This window comes from Oreochromis aureus, linkage group 8, assembly GCF_013358895.1.
Source record: "Oreochromis aureus strain Israel breed Guangdong linkage group 8, ZZ_aureus, whole genome shotgun sequence".
NCBI classification, from domain to species: Eukaryota; Metazoa; Chordata; class Actinopteri; order Cichliformes; family Cichlidae; genus Oreochromis; species Oreochromis aureus.
The window spans coordinates 27,108,107-27,122,031 of NC_052949.1; the positions used below are offsets into that span (position 1 = coordinate 27,108,107).

General features: G+C 40.1%; 1 protein-coding gene across 4 annotated transcripts in view; it reads left to right on the forward strand.

Annotated features, from left to right (window-relative positions):
* dnah9 (dynein, axonemal, heavy chain 9) overlaps nt 1-13,925 on the forward strand; it is a 167,059-nt gene that overhangs the window by 42,903 nt on the left and 110,231 nt on the right. For 3 of the 4 annotated variants that reach the window (XR_005614072.1, XM_039616385.1, XM_039616386.1), the window contains 4 exons: nt 3,828-3,984; nt 4,929-5,033; nt 10,231-10,388; nt 11,737-11,875. Coding sequence is in view for 2 of the 4 variants with exons in the window: in XM_039616385.1 (XP_039472319.1) it covers nt 3,828-3,984; nt 4,929-5,033; nt 10,231-10,388; nt 11,737-11,875 (559 nt within the window). In the remaining 2 variants the exon portion in view is untranslated. Of the gene's footprint in view, nt 1-3,827; nt 3,985-4,928; nt 5,034-10,230; nt 10,389-11,736; nt 11,876-13,089; nt 13,112-13,925 lie in introns of those variants that run through there. The other variant, XM_039616387.1, reaches the window with a different exon arrangement.

The window sequence follows — 13,925 nt, forward strand, 5'->3', positions numbered from 1 at the left end:
GGATGAGTCCTAGAAAGCAAAGGTCTTAAAATGAAGCCATTCTCTGAATTCTTATGTGTGTAGAAGAATCTAAAGATTAACTGGCCTGCTATGTTGAGGAGAGGAGGTTTAGCAGTAAATAAACAAAGTAAATGAAACACAACCAAGAATACTTACTGTGTAGTACTCTACAGGTGCTGTTTTGCAGGAAACTTGAGTGCTTTTCAAAAATCCATTTGTACTAATAGTCTTCTTCCCTTGTCACTGAGAAGAAAATGGAGGTTTCTCATCTGATAATAACCATCTGATGCTTTGGAAGAATCTTCATTTGAATCATTATGCACACCCACCACAAGTAAAATCTTTCAGATCAACTCTGCATGGGCACTGTGCCAGCTGCTGGTTTGTTCGTGCCCACATGTTTTTGCAGGGTTAGTTAAACTACAGGGAGTTGAATACCTGCCTCTCAGAGTCCTTTTGCAAACCGCAGGGTTTGACTGTATGGTTTTCCAAACTGACCAGTATTCCCTTTGAAGCTTGAACAAAGCATAAACAATGGGCTTTGATGGCCTCATCAGTGGCTGTGGAGCAAGGCTTCACCATATGGTGCATGCCCTCGCTGTGACTCACACAGTTTGCCACTGGCTTTCATTGAAACAATGGACCATGGACCAGGGGGCGAGGTGTCAAATCCTTTAATCCATGACTTGAGAAAATGGCTAAAAGAGTGTTTGCTGCATGAATTGTTACACAATTCTTCACATCAGAGTGAAAAAAAACCCACAACCTTACATCCACAGGCACCACAGCAGCATAGAGTAAAATCCACGTTTTTATCTTAACATTACATGCACATTTCTGTGTATACTAACATATCTTAGATGGTTAGTTTATCTAAAGTATTAAAACCTTTATCTTTATCAAAGTTCATCAAGTTTATATTATATGACATTTATTTTTCAATTCAGAACAACTTTGTTAGAGATGGAAAAAAGCTGTGAGATACGATGCAAGAGGATGACAAGGCAATACAAACAAACCTATAAATATGATTTAGACTAAATCAGCAGCACTGTTGCAGTGCAGTACAAGCTATGAAAATCAGTCCTTGGACACACAAGAAACCAGTGCACCCTGAGAACTGGAGCAAGACTGAAGAGATGTCTAAACAGTATTTAGATTTCATTTAAAAGTGAGGGAGGAGGCCCCGGGGCAGACCCAGGACACGCTGGAGAGATTATTTCTCTCGGCTGGCCTGGGAACGCCTTGGTGTTCCCCCGGACAAGCTGGAGGAGGTGTCTGGGGAGGTGTCCCGGATAAGTGGAAGAAAATGGATGGATGGATGGATGGATGGATGGTGAAAGATGGAAATATATTTTTCTGTAATTATGGCAAAAAAGAAAAAATACATCTCAGAGTTTACTACAGAATCATTTATTTTTTACTGGCTATCGTCAAGCTTGACATAGCACCATATGAACCTTACTCTACCTGCTGAAGTGTTCTGGTCAGAGTGACCCTCAACTTCACAGAATAATAAAAATTTAAACAAAAAAAAAATGTCACAAGGACACGGGTGGTCCATGAGGTAAAATATCTCTTCAGGCAGCCAGACTGCATGTAGTTTCACCTAACATGTAGGAACAATAATTCTTGACTTGACTTCAACTAAAGGATGGTGCATTGATTCACTTCGTCATCTTGTGGTTAAAACTGGTACTACAGAAAAGTACAACCTGGCCCTATTTTAACTTAAGTTGATATATCTTTAACATGGCATATTTTGGGCATAAGGTCATACCAGATATTTTTTCATATGCTGTTGATAGCCTTAGTTAATTTTGAAAGGTTTTAAGCAATTTTTCAATGCTGTAATTTACAAGTCCCTTTAACAGACACTATTAATTTATTAATAACCCTCTCATGACAAATCAGAATGCTTTCTGTGACAAGGCTGCACAGCATCGGTTTACATGAAAGCAGGCAAACAGAATTTCTTAATTACTGACATTGCTGTGTTTATAAAAGCCTTTGTCACTTAAGATTTTAAACATTAAAATTATCTAGAAGAAATATGAATTCTTAAGCAGTATGTGAATTCGTTCATGTGACCTCTGTGTGATTATGTACCAGAAGCTGGTTATTTTCAGTCTGTTGTGCTCACCTTCTGCAGCAGGATAATTAGGCTAAAGGAAGTGACTCTAATCTATAACAGCGGCTATGTTATCGGCGTAATGTTTGGACTCACTCAATACTCCAAAGCTGCTCCATTATGCAAAATGTCAAACCCCCACCCCATACACACACACACACACACACACACACACACACACACACACACACACAGACAGAAGTGGAGGGAGAATGAGTCAGACAGGTAGACTGATATATAGCTGTTCTTCTTAAAGACACTGTAATAAAATAAGTCACCTTATCGCAACCCTGTTTAGTTTCACTCTTTCCTATCTTGCTTTAGTTATTCAGTGCAGACCATCCTTATCCAGCCTCCTTGATGACTTAGTGTGAGATTTCTGGCCGTATTTTAGCGAAGAGTCATGAAGCCTATTGGCTCTGATACACTGTATACAGATGGCATCATTTGTCTTCTCTGACTTCTATCTCTCGTTACGCTTCCCGATATTTTCCCTTTCCATACATCATCTATTAACCAGCAGCTTATTAAAACAACTGCTGTGTTGATATTTAAGGCAAACCAGCATGTTCACTGCTGTGATCAATGGAGTCCTGATTGTCAGTTCACATTCGCAGTGCTTCTGCTTTTTATTGACACTAGCTGGGCAGACTGTTTGCTAGTCCTGACAGGTTGTGGCGCAGAAGCAATCAATGGTGTCACTAATCAGCCTGTGTCATAATCAAAGCACAGGAACAGATTATATTATCATGTAATAAAATTATGTACAGTGACAGCTGAGACAACACCAAGACATTGTCAGTGCTGGTTATAGGACAACGCAGGGTTGTTTTTTGTCATGTTAATAGCTGCATGCAGTTCTTGTAATGCTGTGGCAGAAACCCAAGCTTTTTTCTCCTATTGTGCATTTATTATAAGAGAGTGTGGATGATTTAACAGGATTTTATTGTTGCTGCAGTGACCGGGGAAGAAAGTCCTCTGCATTCAGCTCTTTCACTGCATGCTGGTTCGGTTGTGTGAGGGACACAAGCATTGTTCTTAAGTGAGTTGGTGTAATGTTATGCTGATCATTGATGCCACTTTGTATTTTGATTTGACACGGAGGACTTCAGTGTCTCAGTAAGCCACCTGTAAACCATGCAGTCTATCCAAATTTGGTTTTCATGCTTTGAAGAAAATGTCTTCATTCAAATCCTCATGATAGTCCTCAGATACACAGGCAGCAATGTGCAGGTTCCCACTCAGATGAATATGTTTTTGTTTTCTTATATCAGTATTTACAGCTGGTAGCACCTATACAGACGCCCTAAAGCAAATAGTGGCAAACGCATTTGTTCAGTTTACTGTTCACTGAAAAGCATGTTCATGCACACTGACATACCCATGCTAAAAACCTTGGGCTCCTGCTTGTGTTTTCACAGGAAAACTGAGTTTTGGCCAGAATTAGCAACTGTGAAATTCCAGATCCTCAGCATTCATTTATTTTGACACATAAAAATATAGCTCTGTAGTTAGCAGCAAGAGTGTTCTGGGTTTAAACTTGAACAGAAGCAAGAGCCTTCTGTAGAGAGGTTTTACTCCAGAAGCTGCGATTTCATGTTTAAGTCTCCCATCTTTGTGCTCAACCAGAGAACCGACTTATATGGATGTGCGTGGACTGTAGTAATGCAACTAGAAATATCTCCACTATGTTTAGATGCTACATCACACTGACTCAGTCCCTCCACCTGACAATGAGTGGAGCTCCAGCTGGGCCTGCAGGCACGGGGAAGACTGAGACTACCAAAGACTTGGGACGGGCCCTGGGAATCATGGTGTACGTGTTTAACTGCTCCGAGCAGATGGACTACAAGGTGAGCAAGCGTGCATGAGCACAAGCTTCTGTGTTTGTGCCCACGCACAGAGCCAATGTGCGTTCACAGCATGTGTGTTTCTTTTCATCTTTGCCTTTGTCAGCGATATGGTATGCATTTGCCATTAAAGTTGTCAACCCACCTTTATGCCCTTTTCTTTTCATCTTTGTTCTTTTCATCTTCTATTTGCTTTCCCCTTGAAAGAAGAGCTGATTAAGTAAACCCCCATTGTTATTTCTTTACTAAACCTTGTCAAAAACCCTTCTCTGTATTCAGCCTCCTTCTGCCTTTATTATGCTTTTATATTTCACTCATATTTTCTGCATATAGAGGGGTCAAGAGAGACATAAATGCAATCTTGCAATCCAGCTTGCTCCTGCTTCCACCAGACAGGGGAATCATTATATTATAGAGGTTTCCGGCACACCTATAAACTCCAAAGCTCTTGTGTACAGAGAGATGTGCTAATACACATGTGCGCTTGAACCTTTCGCAGAGCCCTGCATTGTTAGTCATATTGAGTTACGCACATACACAAGTTAAATCAATCCTCCGATCACCTCCAGTCCATGTCAAGGAGGCTTCGTTCCTTCTACTTGTAATTGGAGAGAAAAGTCAACCGCCTGCTTCATCTTGGTCTCAGGGGGGCTGTTCACCTGCTCTCAAGCCAGTGTTAGGGGCAGCTGTAATGTGTGTAGGCAATATTTTAGCCTTCTTTTTGTTGCCATCAGCCCCTGTTTTTACTAGTGTGAGGCTTTGTTTGTGTTATTATTCACAAACTTGCATGTCTCTGTAGTAGCTATGACAAAACAGTTTTTTCATATATCTTTTGTGTAGTTGCTGATACATATGTATCTGCCTTTCCACGTCTTACCAGTCAGACTGGATCTGAATCTGACTGCCCCAATGTGTCTGAATATTTGTCTCTCTCTTTGTGTCCACAGTCCTGTGGGAACATCTACAAAGGCCTGGCTCAGACAGGAGCTTGGGGCTGCTTTGATGAGTTTAACAGGATATCTGTGGAGGTGCTTTCTGTGGTGGCTGTACAGGTACGATCCCACCCCCCCGGTATTTGCAGGTGGAGTTGATTTAGAGCACCATGTGTGCATTTCCATCTTATTTGTGGTCCAACTCAATCAAGCTCAATCAAGCTCCAGTGAAAAGCCCTTGAAAACACTGCTGTTCGAGGAAACAGCCTCTTCATAACCAATTCCAAGTATAATTTTTTCAGCTATAACACTACTCTACCAAGGCTGCCACCTTTGCACCCCAGAGCTTCTTTATAATTGGAGCCTTCTGTGATCTGATTTGAGAGTTGAAGAGGGAAAACTGCCTCCCCAACTTAACTTTGCAGGCAACATTAATAGCAATCTTTGCAACTCAGATGGACTGACATCAAACACTCAGAGAAAAGATAGCAAAATATTCTTTATTTGCCAACAAAATGTAGAAAAATCATCTTACAGTTTTTCCTGATACAACTGACCCCCTACAAGTCAGTCAGAACCTTCAACCTGGCCTCTTGTCATCCATAAATTAAAAACAAAACAAAACAAAAAACACCATAATAGTTTTTAACCTTCTAATGATTTTTTTACGTAATCTTCAGTTTTCCTATAGTTCAGTTTTAAATCACATGGTGCCCACCCAAATGCAGGCTCTCAGGTAGGCAGAAGTTACAAAAAACTAACCTTTCTTTCAGCAAAAGCAAAGTCCAAGCAGTGATGAGTAGTGGAAGTTAACGGAATCTAAAATACAAAACAACTGGCTAAAAGAACACGAGGTGAGATAACAGACACCGTGACGAGGACTAAAGGGAACACACGGGACTACCTATACACTAGATGGGTAATGAGACTCTGCTGATAGTGATCAAAGACAAATCAGGAGGGAAAATAGTACTAAATGCAAGACACTAGAGATAAATAACTACCAAAATCAAACAGGAAGTGAGGAGTGACAAAGAAGCAGGGAAACACTTGAATGAACTTAATATGAGGGAAGTGACAGAAGAACAAGAAACACTGTAGAATTAAACTCGAATACAAACTGGAACTAAGAACTCAAGACTCAAGGAACTACATACATACATACCAGAAGCAAATATAAACACTAAGTATGCTGAGAATAAAAATAAAAGTAATTTAAATAAATGAAACTTGAAGGTACATAAACTCAGAAACACTGTGTCAAAGACCGAGGATGATGACACGCTGTTCCTCATTAAAATCTGTGTATTTTTATGTTTGACATTGCATTGTCCTGAAAGTTTCTGTATTCATTTTATGGTACATGCATAAGGTGGTTCCAACCTGAGCCAGAAAATAAGAGAGCTGAACAGCTAAAACCAGTGCACCATTTACTGTAGTGCCTCCAGAGACCACAACAACAACAGTTGGACAGAAACATAAGCGCAAATGAATGTTCCTCTTAATAATATAGTGCCATGGGGCAAACATGCTAGTTGTGTCACTGTTGTGCTTACAGTACAATTGGGGAATTGGACAAATATGTTGTGATTGGTTGGTAAACAATGACCCATTACAGTGCAATTTAAAGTGGGCACTAATAGAACTGGTAGGTTCTATTAGTGCCCACTCTAACATTCTTGTTGGACTGATTTCCATCTTTTACAAAACAGGGCAGTGACTTCATTAAAGATAAACCAACTTCAGTGTTTACTGTCTGATTCATTGGTTTGAAAAACAAACAGTCCTTCATAAATGTATGTGGGGAACCTGACAGCTGTGCATGTATTGTACCCATAATTTTGGGCAGTATATTACAACCTCAGTGATCCACCGGACCTAAAAATGGGGGAACTGCTATTTATACATATGCAGCCTGAAAATCTATAAGGAAATTAAAAAATGGACTATAAAAAACTAGGGAAATATAAAGTAGTAGTACTGTTTTACCTGTTTTGCTGATGCCCATCCACTTATGTCCACTAATAAAGGTAAGCTAAATCATTCGTATATCAAAAAGGTCTACTTTGATTTGGTACTTTCCCAGAACTGGAAAACATATAAAGTCCTTGCTGCCTCTTGCTTTGTTTTTCCAGAGCTGCACATACAAAGCTCCTCTGTTCTCTCTGTGCCACTGCACAATCACTAATTAGTGTAAAGAAAGTGGGTTGCACTACATGACTCGAGTGCATGAATCGAGTGCACCATTAAATTGTATTGAATCACCCCACCCCCACAGTTGCAGCATCCACTGGGTATAACAACATTTTCTTGAAAGAAGCCCTTGGGTAAAGTGGTCAGATAGTGGCCAAACCTGGTTTTCAGTTGGTGTTACTGATCTCAAGTGGCCTAAAATTGATTATTGAATTAACGTTTGTGCTTCACAAGAGGGTTAATTATTTCCCCAGAAGAAGCCGGGATAGTGCTCTTTTTTTACTACATGGAGCTCTGTGAATGACCTGAACTGATCATTCTTTATAGTTATGCTCCTTTTCTCTCTTCACTTCATGCAAAATGACACATGTGGAGAAAAAAAAGACTACACCGAGCATCGTATACTCTGTGTGACCTACAGTAGCTAACCCTCTGAGAACAGCACTCTTTTGAGAAATCAGCCATACTCTGCGTGTTTCAGCTGATGCTAGCTTTTCAGCTATCTTCCATTCTGTCATCCTCGATCAAAGAGATCCTCTCTCTGTGGTTTCACAAGTCCCTGTGGTGTACTCCAATCCTGCCTACTGTTGGTCCTGACTCTATCTTCATGCATGTACACTAGTGTCAAAGCAAAATGTACACAGTTGATAAGGATGCTGATTGCGATCATGATGATAATGGAGATAGAGCTCCTCAAAGGATCATTATTCACCCCTAGACTTAACAGTCACTCCTCTGCCCTTCTCCCTGTAGCAGAAATGAAAGTCAAGCAGTCTTCCTTCATAAGCCATAGAAGTCTACAGTACTTAGAGAATTTTAAAGTGCCAGAAGAATGAATTGGTGTTGCGTGGTGTAATGAATAATAAATCACGGTGGCTCCTACGTGGAGAAGTAGACCCCGAGAATAGAGGAGCGTCAAACTCCTGCTGTGACAGCTGGCAGCCCACTCCAGCGCTCAGCCTCCCTGAGAGGAGCCAACACAGAGCCATCTCCCACCATACCACATGCACCTAATCCATCTTCTTACAGATGGATTAGGTGCGCGTGGCATTGCACAGTGACAAACTTGGCTGAGGCCTGGGCCTGGACCAGTTCTACATTAAATAAAGCTGAAACAAACCAAAGGCCTGCAGTTGTTATAACATGGGTATGAGTTGGTGGGGTTCTGCCTCAGTTACATCAAACACTGAATGTGTTTTATTTTGTTTTATTGAAGCCACTTGCTCCAGAGAGGAAAAAGAATGGAGCTGGACCTCTCTGGACCGTACCTCTTTTCTTGAGCTTCTTTTAAATGTGATTTTTGTGTTTTACTTCCCTTCCTATCCCTGTAGGATAGCAGTGGTGAGCTGCTGCCATTTCATATAAAACACAAGCTCCTCTGATGTTGTCCTAAAAATTTTTATTTCTTCTTTTTTTGTCTGATGCAGCTTCCCTGTTTGTTTTTGCGTTCCCCCTCCTGCCTCTCCCCGTTGCGTTAGTATGACTGAGTGATCTGTAGCCGAGTACTCATCCATGAAGAGATGTTCCTCCTCTTTCCAGCTGTCGACTCGCTGTTCTACCGCTCGCATGTTAAATTCATAAAGCTTCTTACAGGCTGGGATTCAGAGTTTTAGGCCGAGACACACACATGCATGCACGTATACACACTCACAGAAAGTTCATTTCTGATATCTCATTCCCTCATAATGTAGACAAGCAGGGCTTTGGTAGTTCATCCATCCAGTGAACCCTGGCTGATAACATGCTCATACTATTGATGAAATTGCGTCCCTTTGCAAAAAAAGTTACGTGCTGCATAACAATTTGACAGGCTATTGCAAATCGACTCTGCTGTGTGCTTGGTGATATTAATAATATGTTAATGAGAGTTGCACTTGATGCCGGGATATCAACTGTGTTTCAAATAGTTTCGGCTTGGCGTGGTTCGGTAGGGAGCCGGTGGCAATCATAGCTATTACCCGCACGTAGATGCCACATTGGTTGGCATTTTTATTACGACGATGCGTCAGTGAGGCCGCCATATTGGATGAGTGAGCCTGTATATTTCTCAAGGCAGATGTACTGAATTTTCATCCAGCTTACAAGCTGTTAGGTTTGTTACAAATGCTATAACTCTATTCATATTCATCTTAAAGTTGATTTTCAGTGTTCCAAAATAGAATGTTTAAAATGACAGTAAAGGCGTGTCCACACCGCAAGAGATTTATAGCGACGCGGTAACCAGAAACCAAAGAGAGTAAATATTTGGTGAGGTCCAGATGTGTGACTAAATAAACTACCAATGAAAGTGAGGAATACTGTTGACTGAAAAATCATGGCACCATGGACCCAAGTCCTGCAGGGATAGCACTGTTGGGAGAGTAGTTGACCCAAGATTTTTTGACAACTATTGGATGGATTTCTATAAAATTCTGTACAAACATTTTTGGTGCCTAGAGGATTATGGAAACTTTGGTCACCCTCGAAATTTCTTTAGTGCCCTGAACATGTAGGAACCTGAAGGTATTGAATTGGAATAACTGTGCAAAGATTGCATATTAGCACTTCTGATTCAACACATTAGCTGATGTATGTAATGACTTGATTATATATCCGTGTTATGCTTTGGGATGTATGTAATTGGTGCATTGTCATTTAAATGCTCTGTGGACAAGTCCGATGTCTGTTGGCCACAATAGACAGACACAGACAAATTTCATGGCTCTGACCCAAGCGGGCACTAGCAGACATGATGCAAAAAGTCTACAGTAACCAATGCTGTACTAAGTAAAAGTGAGTATTAGCAGTTTAACATTCTCATTGTATTTTTTCATTTTTATTCATTAATTAGCTTAAAAATAATTTTAACATGCCGTTCTTTAAAATGTGACCAAAAAGCCGAGTAACACCATGTAATTTGTCACAATGTATCACATGATTTTGACTTAAATCATGATTAAAAAAACACATTTTTGTATTTGTTTTTTTAAAATTGTGGTAGACAGAGTGTGCCCTGAGCACATGTATCTTTTTACTGCTTGGGAACATACACTATATACCCCTTTGATCCTCAAAAATGGGGCTAAAAAATGTTTGTGGGTTGGCAGCGACAGTTAATTCCATTTTGTACTATCTTTGAAATTAGGTCAAAAGTATCCAAGATGCCATCCGCGATAAGAAGCAAAGATTTAACTTCATGGGAGAGGAAGTGAATCTTTGTCCCTCTGTTGGCATCTTCATCACAATGAATCCAGGCTACGCTGGCAGGACCGAGCTTCCTGAGAATCTCAAAGCTCTGTTCAGGTAGGCCAAAATATTTTCATAATATGCACGCTTAATTGAAATCGTTCGGCTCGATCCTTTCATTTATTTCAGCTGGGTTAATCCATCTGTTAATATTTAATCCTGGGTTTACTCATGCATCAAGAGTACAAGTCATACCAAAATTCTGGAAAGAGTCCAGACCCCGAGCCACTAAAGTGATTCAGACTCCCTAAGTGTATTTAGTCAAATTACCAAAATTGATACGTAGGGACTGTTTCTTCAGCATAATGTAGGCCTAATGAAAAGTGCCAACTGTGTTTTCTGTGGATTATCAGAAGAACATGTTTGTATGGACAAATGCAGCTTTTGTACATTCAGGTGATGATTGATGATTGTGTGTCATTAAACGGGTTTAATTTAAAATATCACATAACTAATCCTTCTTTTAGGCTGACTAAAAATGAAATAACTGTTGTGACTCTAATTTGTTTCACAGTTGTTTAAATAACAGAAAGATAAAAAAACAACAAAAAAGTTGAACATTGTAATATCTCAGGTTAATGTTGGAGTGGACATTCCTTGATAACCTGTGTTTGCATATGTGTTACTGGAGAAGAGCTGTGCCACTTTTTTAAATAACTGTGACAGATTCAGACCTGTATTTAAGTTGACATTGTTCTATTTTTGCAATGTATGAACAATATCCCTATAGTGCAGTGAAAAATGTTTGTCCCGTTCCAAGTAAACACAGAGTACAGTTTTTGAATGATGATTTCATTTGTTAAGAGAAAAGGGTATACAAAAAGTGCCTCCCTTAAACTAATAACTGGCTTTGCCACCCTTAGCAGCAAAATTAGGCATTTGCGATAACTGGCAATGAGTCTGTCTTTCAGATCACTGTGAAGACAATACTTAACAGAATTGTTTTAATTCAGGGTTTCGAGTGTGTGAACGGGACTCAAACCTTCCATAAAGTTCAGCTTTTGTCTCATTAGTCTGCAGGGGTGACTGTAGCCCAGGTAGTAGACCAGGACACCTATTTATCAGAAGGTTGGCGGTTTGATCCCTGTCTGCTCAAGTTTGCATGCCAAATATCCTTGGGCTAACCCCAAGTTGCTGTCTGATCCATCCATCAGAGTACGAATGTGTGTGAATGGTAGATAGAAGCACTTACATAGAGCACAGAAAAAAGTGCTTGTGTGGATGGGTGAATGAAGCGAGCTGTGCAAGGTGAGTGCTCAAATAGAGTAGAAAAGAGCTACATAAGAACCATCCATGATGTACTGTAGTGTACTGTAGCACTTCTCCATATGGCAGCCATATGGAAATTAACAGCAGTGTTTTTTTTCAGTCGTTTTTTGTTTGCCTTCTCTACATTTGTACACAGACCGTGTGCCATGGTGGTGCCGGACTTTGAGCTCATCTGTGAAATCATGCTGGTGGCTGAAGGCTTCATTAATGCCCGGGTCCTTGCTAGGAAGTTTATCACCCTCTATACGCTGTGCAAAGAGCTGCTGTCTAAACAGGTATTGCTTGCTTCATTCGATGTAACGCAGCTGGTGTGGTTAGTAAAACCCAGATCCATTTCCACTTATAAACTGAGCAGCTGACACAAAGTTCTTTTTATAATTGCGGCTTCTGATAAAGGAATGACTCAGAGGCTCCACACAACAGCTAACCTTGTGACCAACCGTTCGAGTGAAGTATCACATGCATATAAATAAGAAGCTGCAGGGGGATTGGATGTTATTTCATCAACATTTTTCTTTAATCTATTTTACCCTGCTCCTGTTTTACATGTTATGCCATCATTTTCGTTGTTTAAAAAAAGCAATAAAACCACTCACAGTGCTGACTAATAGCTACACAGGAGCTCCTCAGCTTAGGTAAGTGATTTTATGAGCCCTCAATTCTGGATGAATTTCCCATGACCACAGGCCCGTTTAAGTGTCATAGGACACTAATTTCTTTTTATGGCTGTTTTATGAATCTCTAGTTCTTCAGATATGTTTTAAAATCACCTTTTTAGGTTTTCTTTCCCTGGGTTTTCCAACATTAGCAACTTAGTGGCAATGAGATGAAAAGATAATGAACAGACTGCTTCTCTAAGCTAAATTCATATAAGGGCTGAAACTGCAAATCAATGAAAAGTGCAGATTCAGAAAACAACTTTCTAAAGCTTAACAAGTGCCTCATAATTGTGGCTTTAATATTACAGAAGTTCTGCTCCATGGGCTTGTGACTGGCCATGAAAGTGGTTTTAAATGATTGTATTTCCATTTACTGCTTTCTCAATTTCCTCTTGACTCCTTTGTTCCTCTGTCCTTTGTGTTCACTGTTAGATATTCTTCATGTTTCTGTTAGTTATTTGGTTTTTTTGATAGTTTTTTTCTCCTTTTTGTGTTTTTTTCCTTTCCTTTCCACTTCTTGGGGACTGTGGCTCAGGAGGTAAAGCAGGTCATTTAGTTGGGCAGGTTGGTGGTTGAATCTCTGGCTGCTCCAGTCTGCATGTCAAAGTATCCTTGGACAAAATGCTGAACCTGAGTAGCACACTCATTGGAGTGTGAATATTTTCATATTGCATTCACTTGACACGTATTCCTTCATTCATTTGTTTGCCAGAGTGATGGTGGAAGGAGGTGTCACTCATATCTCATTTTTGCGTCAGCGCTTTTTGCCAGATCCATCCATGCTGTACACGGCAGCTTCATTAATTCCCAAGGCATCCAGATACCAACCACTTTTCTTGAGTTGACACTAGGGTAGGCAGTTGCTTTTGTTTTCATATCGTCCTCCTGTATTATCATCAGAATCTATGATAGACGCATTTAAAATATAGGCAATATTACAGCACAGTTACTATTTTTTACTTGTATTCTACTTTATTTTATCAGTGTATTGAAAAGAAAATCACATTTATTCAGAGTAACTTGGGACACAGGGCTTTGTACAAAACATTTGATCACCTTCAATTTACTGTTGAATCACGAATAGCTGTTAGACTGCTGGGTACCAACAGCCTAGCTGATATGATAAGACTAAACACTTGAAGTGCTGATCAACAAAATATGAAGCAGCAGCAGATCTGATAGCTACATGACAAAAAATCTATGGCTCTATCTTTTCCTTCATTGTGAAAACAAGGGGGGTTAACAGTTAATCGCAGCACATATTGATGTGATGTGAACCTGGTGGTTTCTTTCTATATTTAAGTGGGTTTTTCTGTGTGTGTGTGTGTGTGTGTGTGTGTGTGTGTGTGTGTGTGTGTGTGTGTGTGTGTGTGTGTGTGTGTGTGTGTGTGTGTGTGTGTGCATTTATTGATATCTTTGTGGGGACCAAAAATTGGAAATTTACTATACTTGTGGGGACCAAAATCCCGGTCCCCACAAGTTTGAAGGCATTTTTGAGGCTCAAAATGTGGTTTTAGTGTCAAGGTTACAATTAGGTTATGGTTAGCTTTAAGCTAAGGGTTAAAGTTAGGTATTCATTTTTGATGGTTAGGCTTAGGATAAGCGGCTAGGGAAAGCATTATGTCAATTAGATGTCCTCACAAAGATATGAAAACGAGTGTGTGTG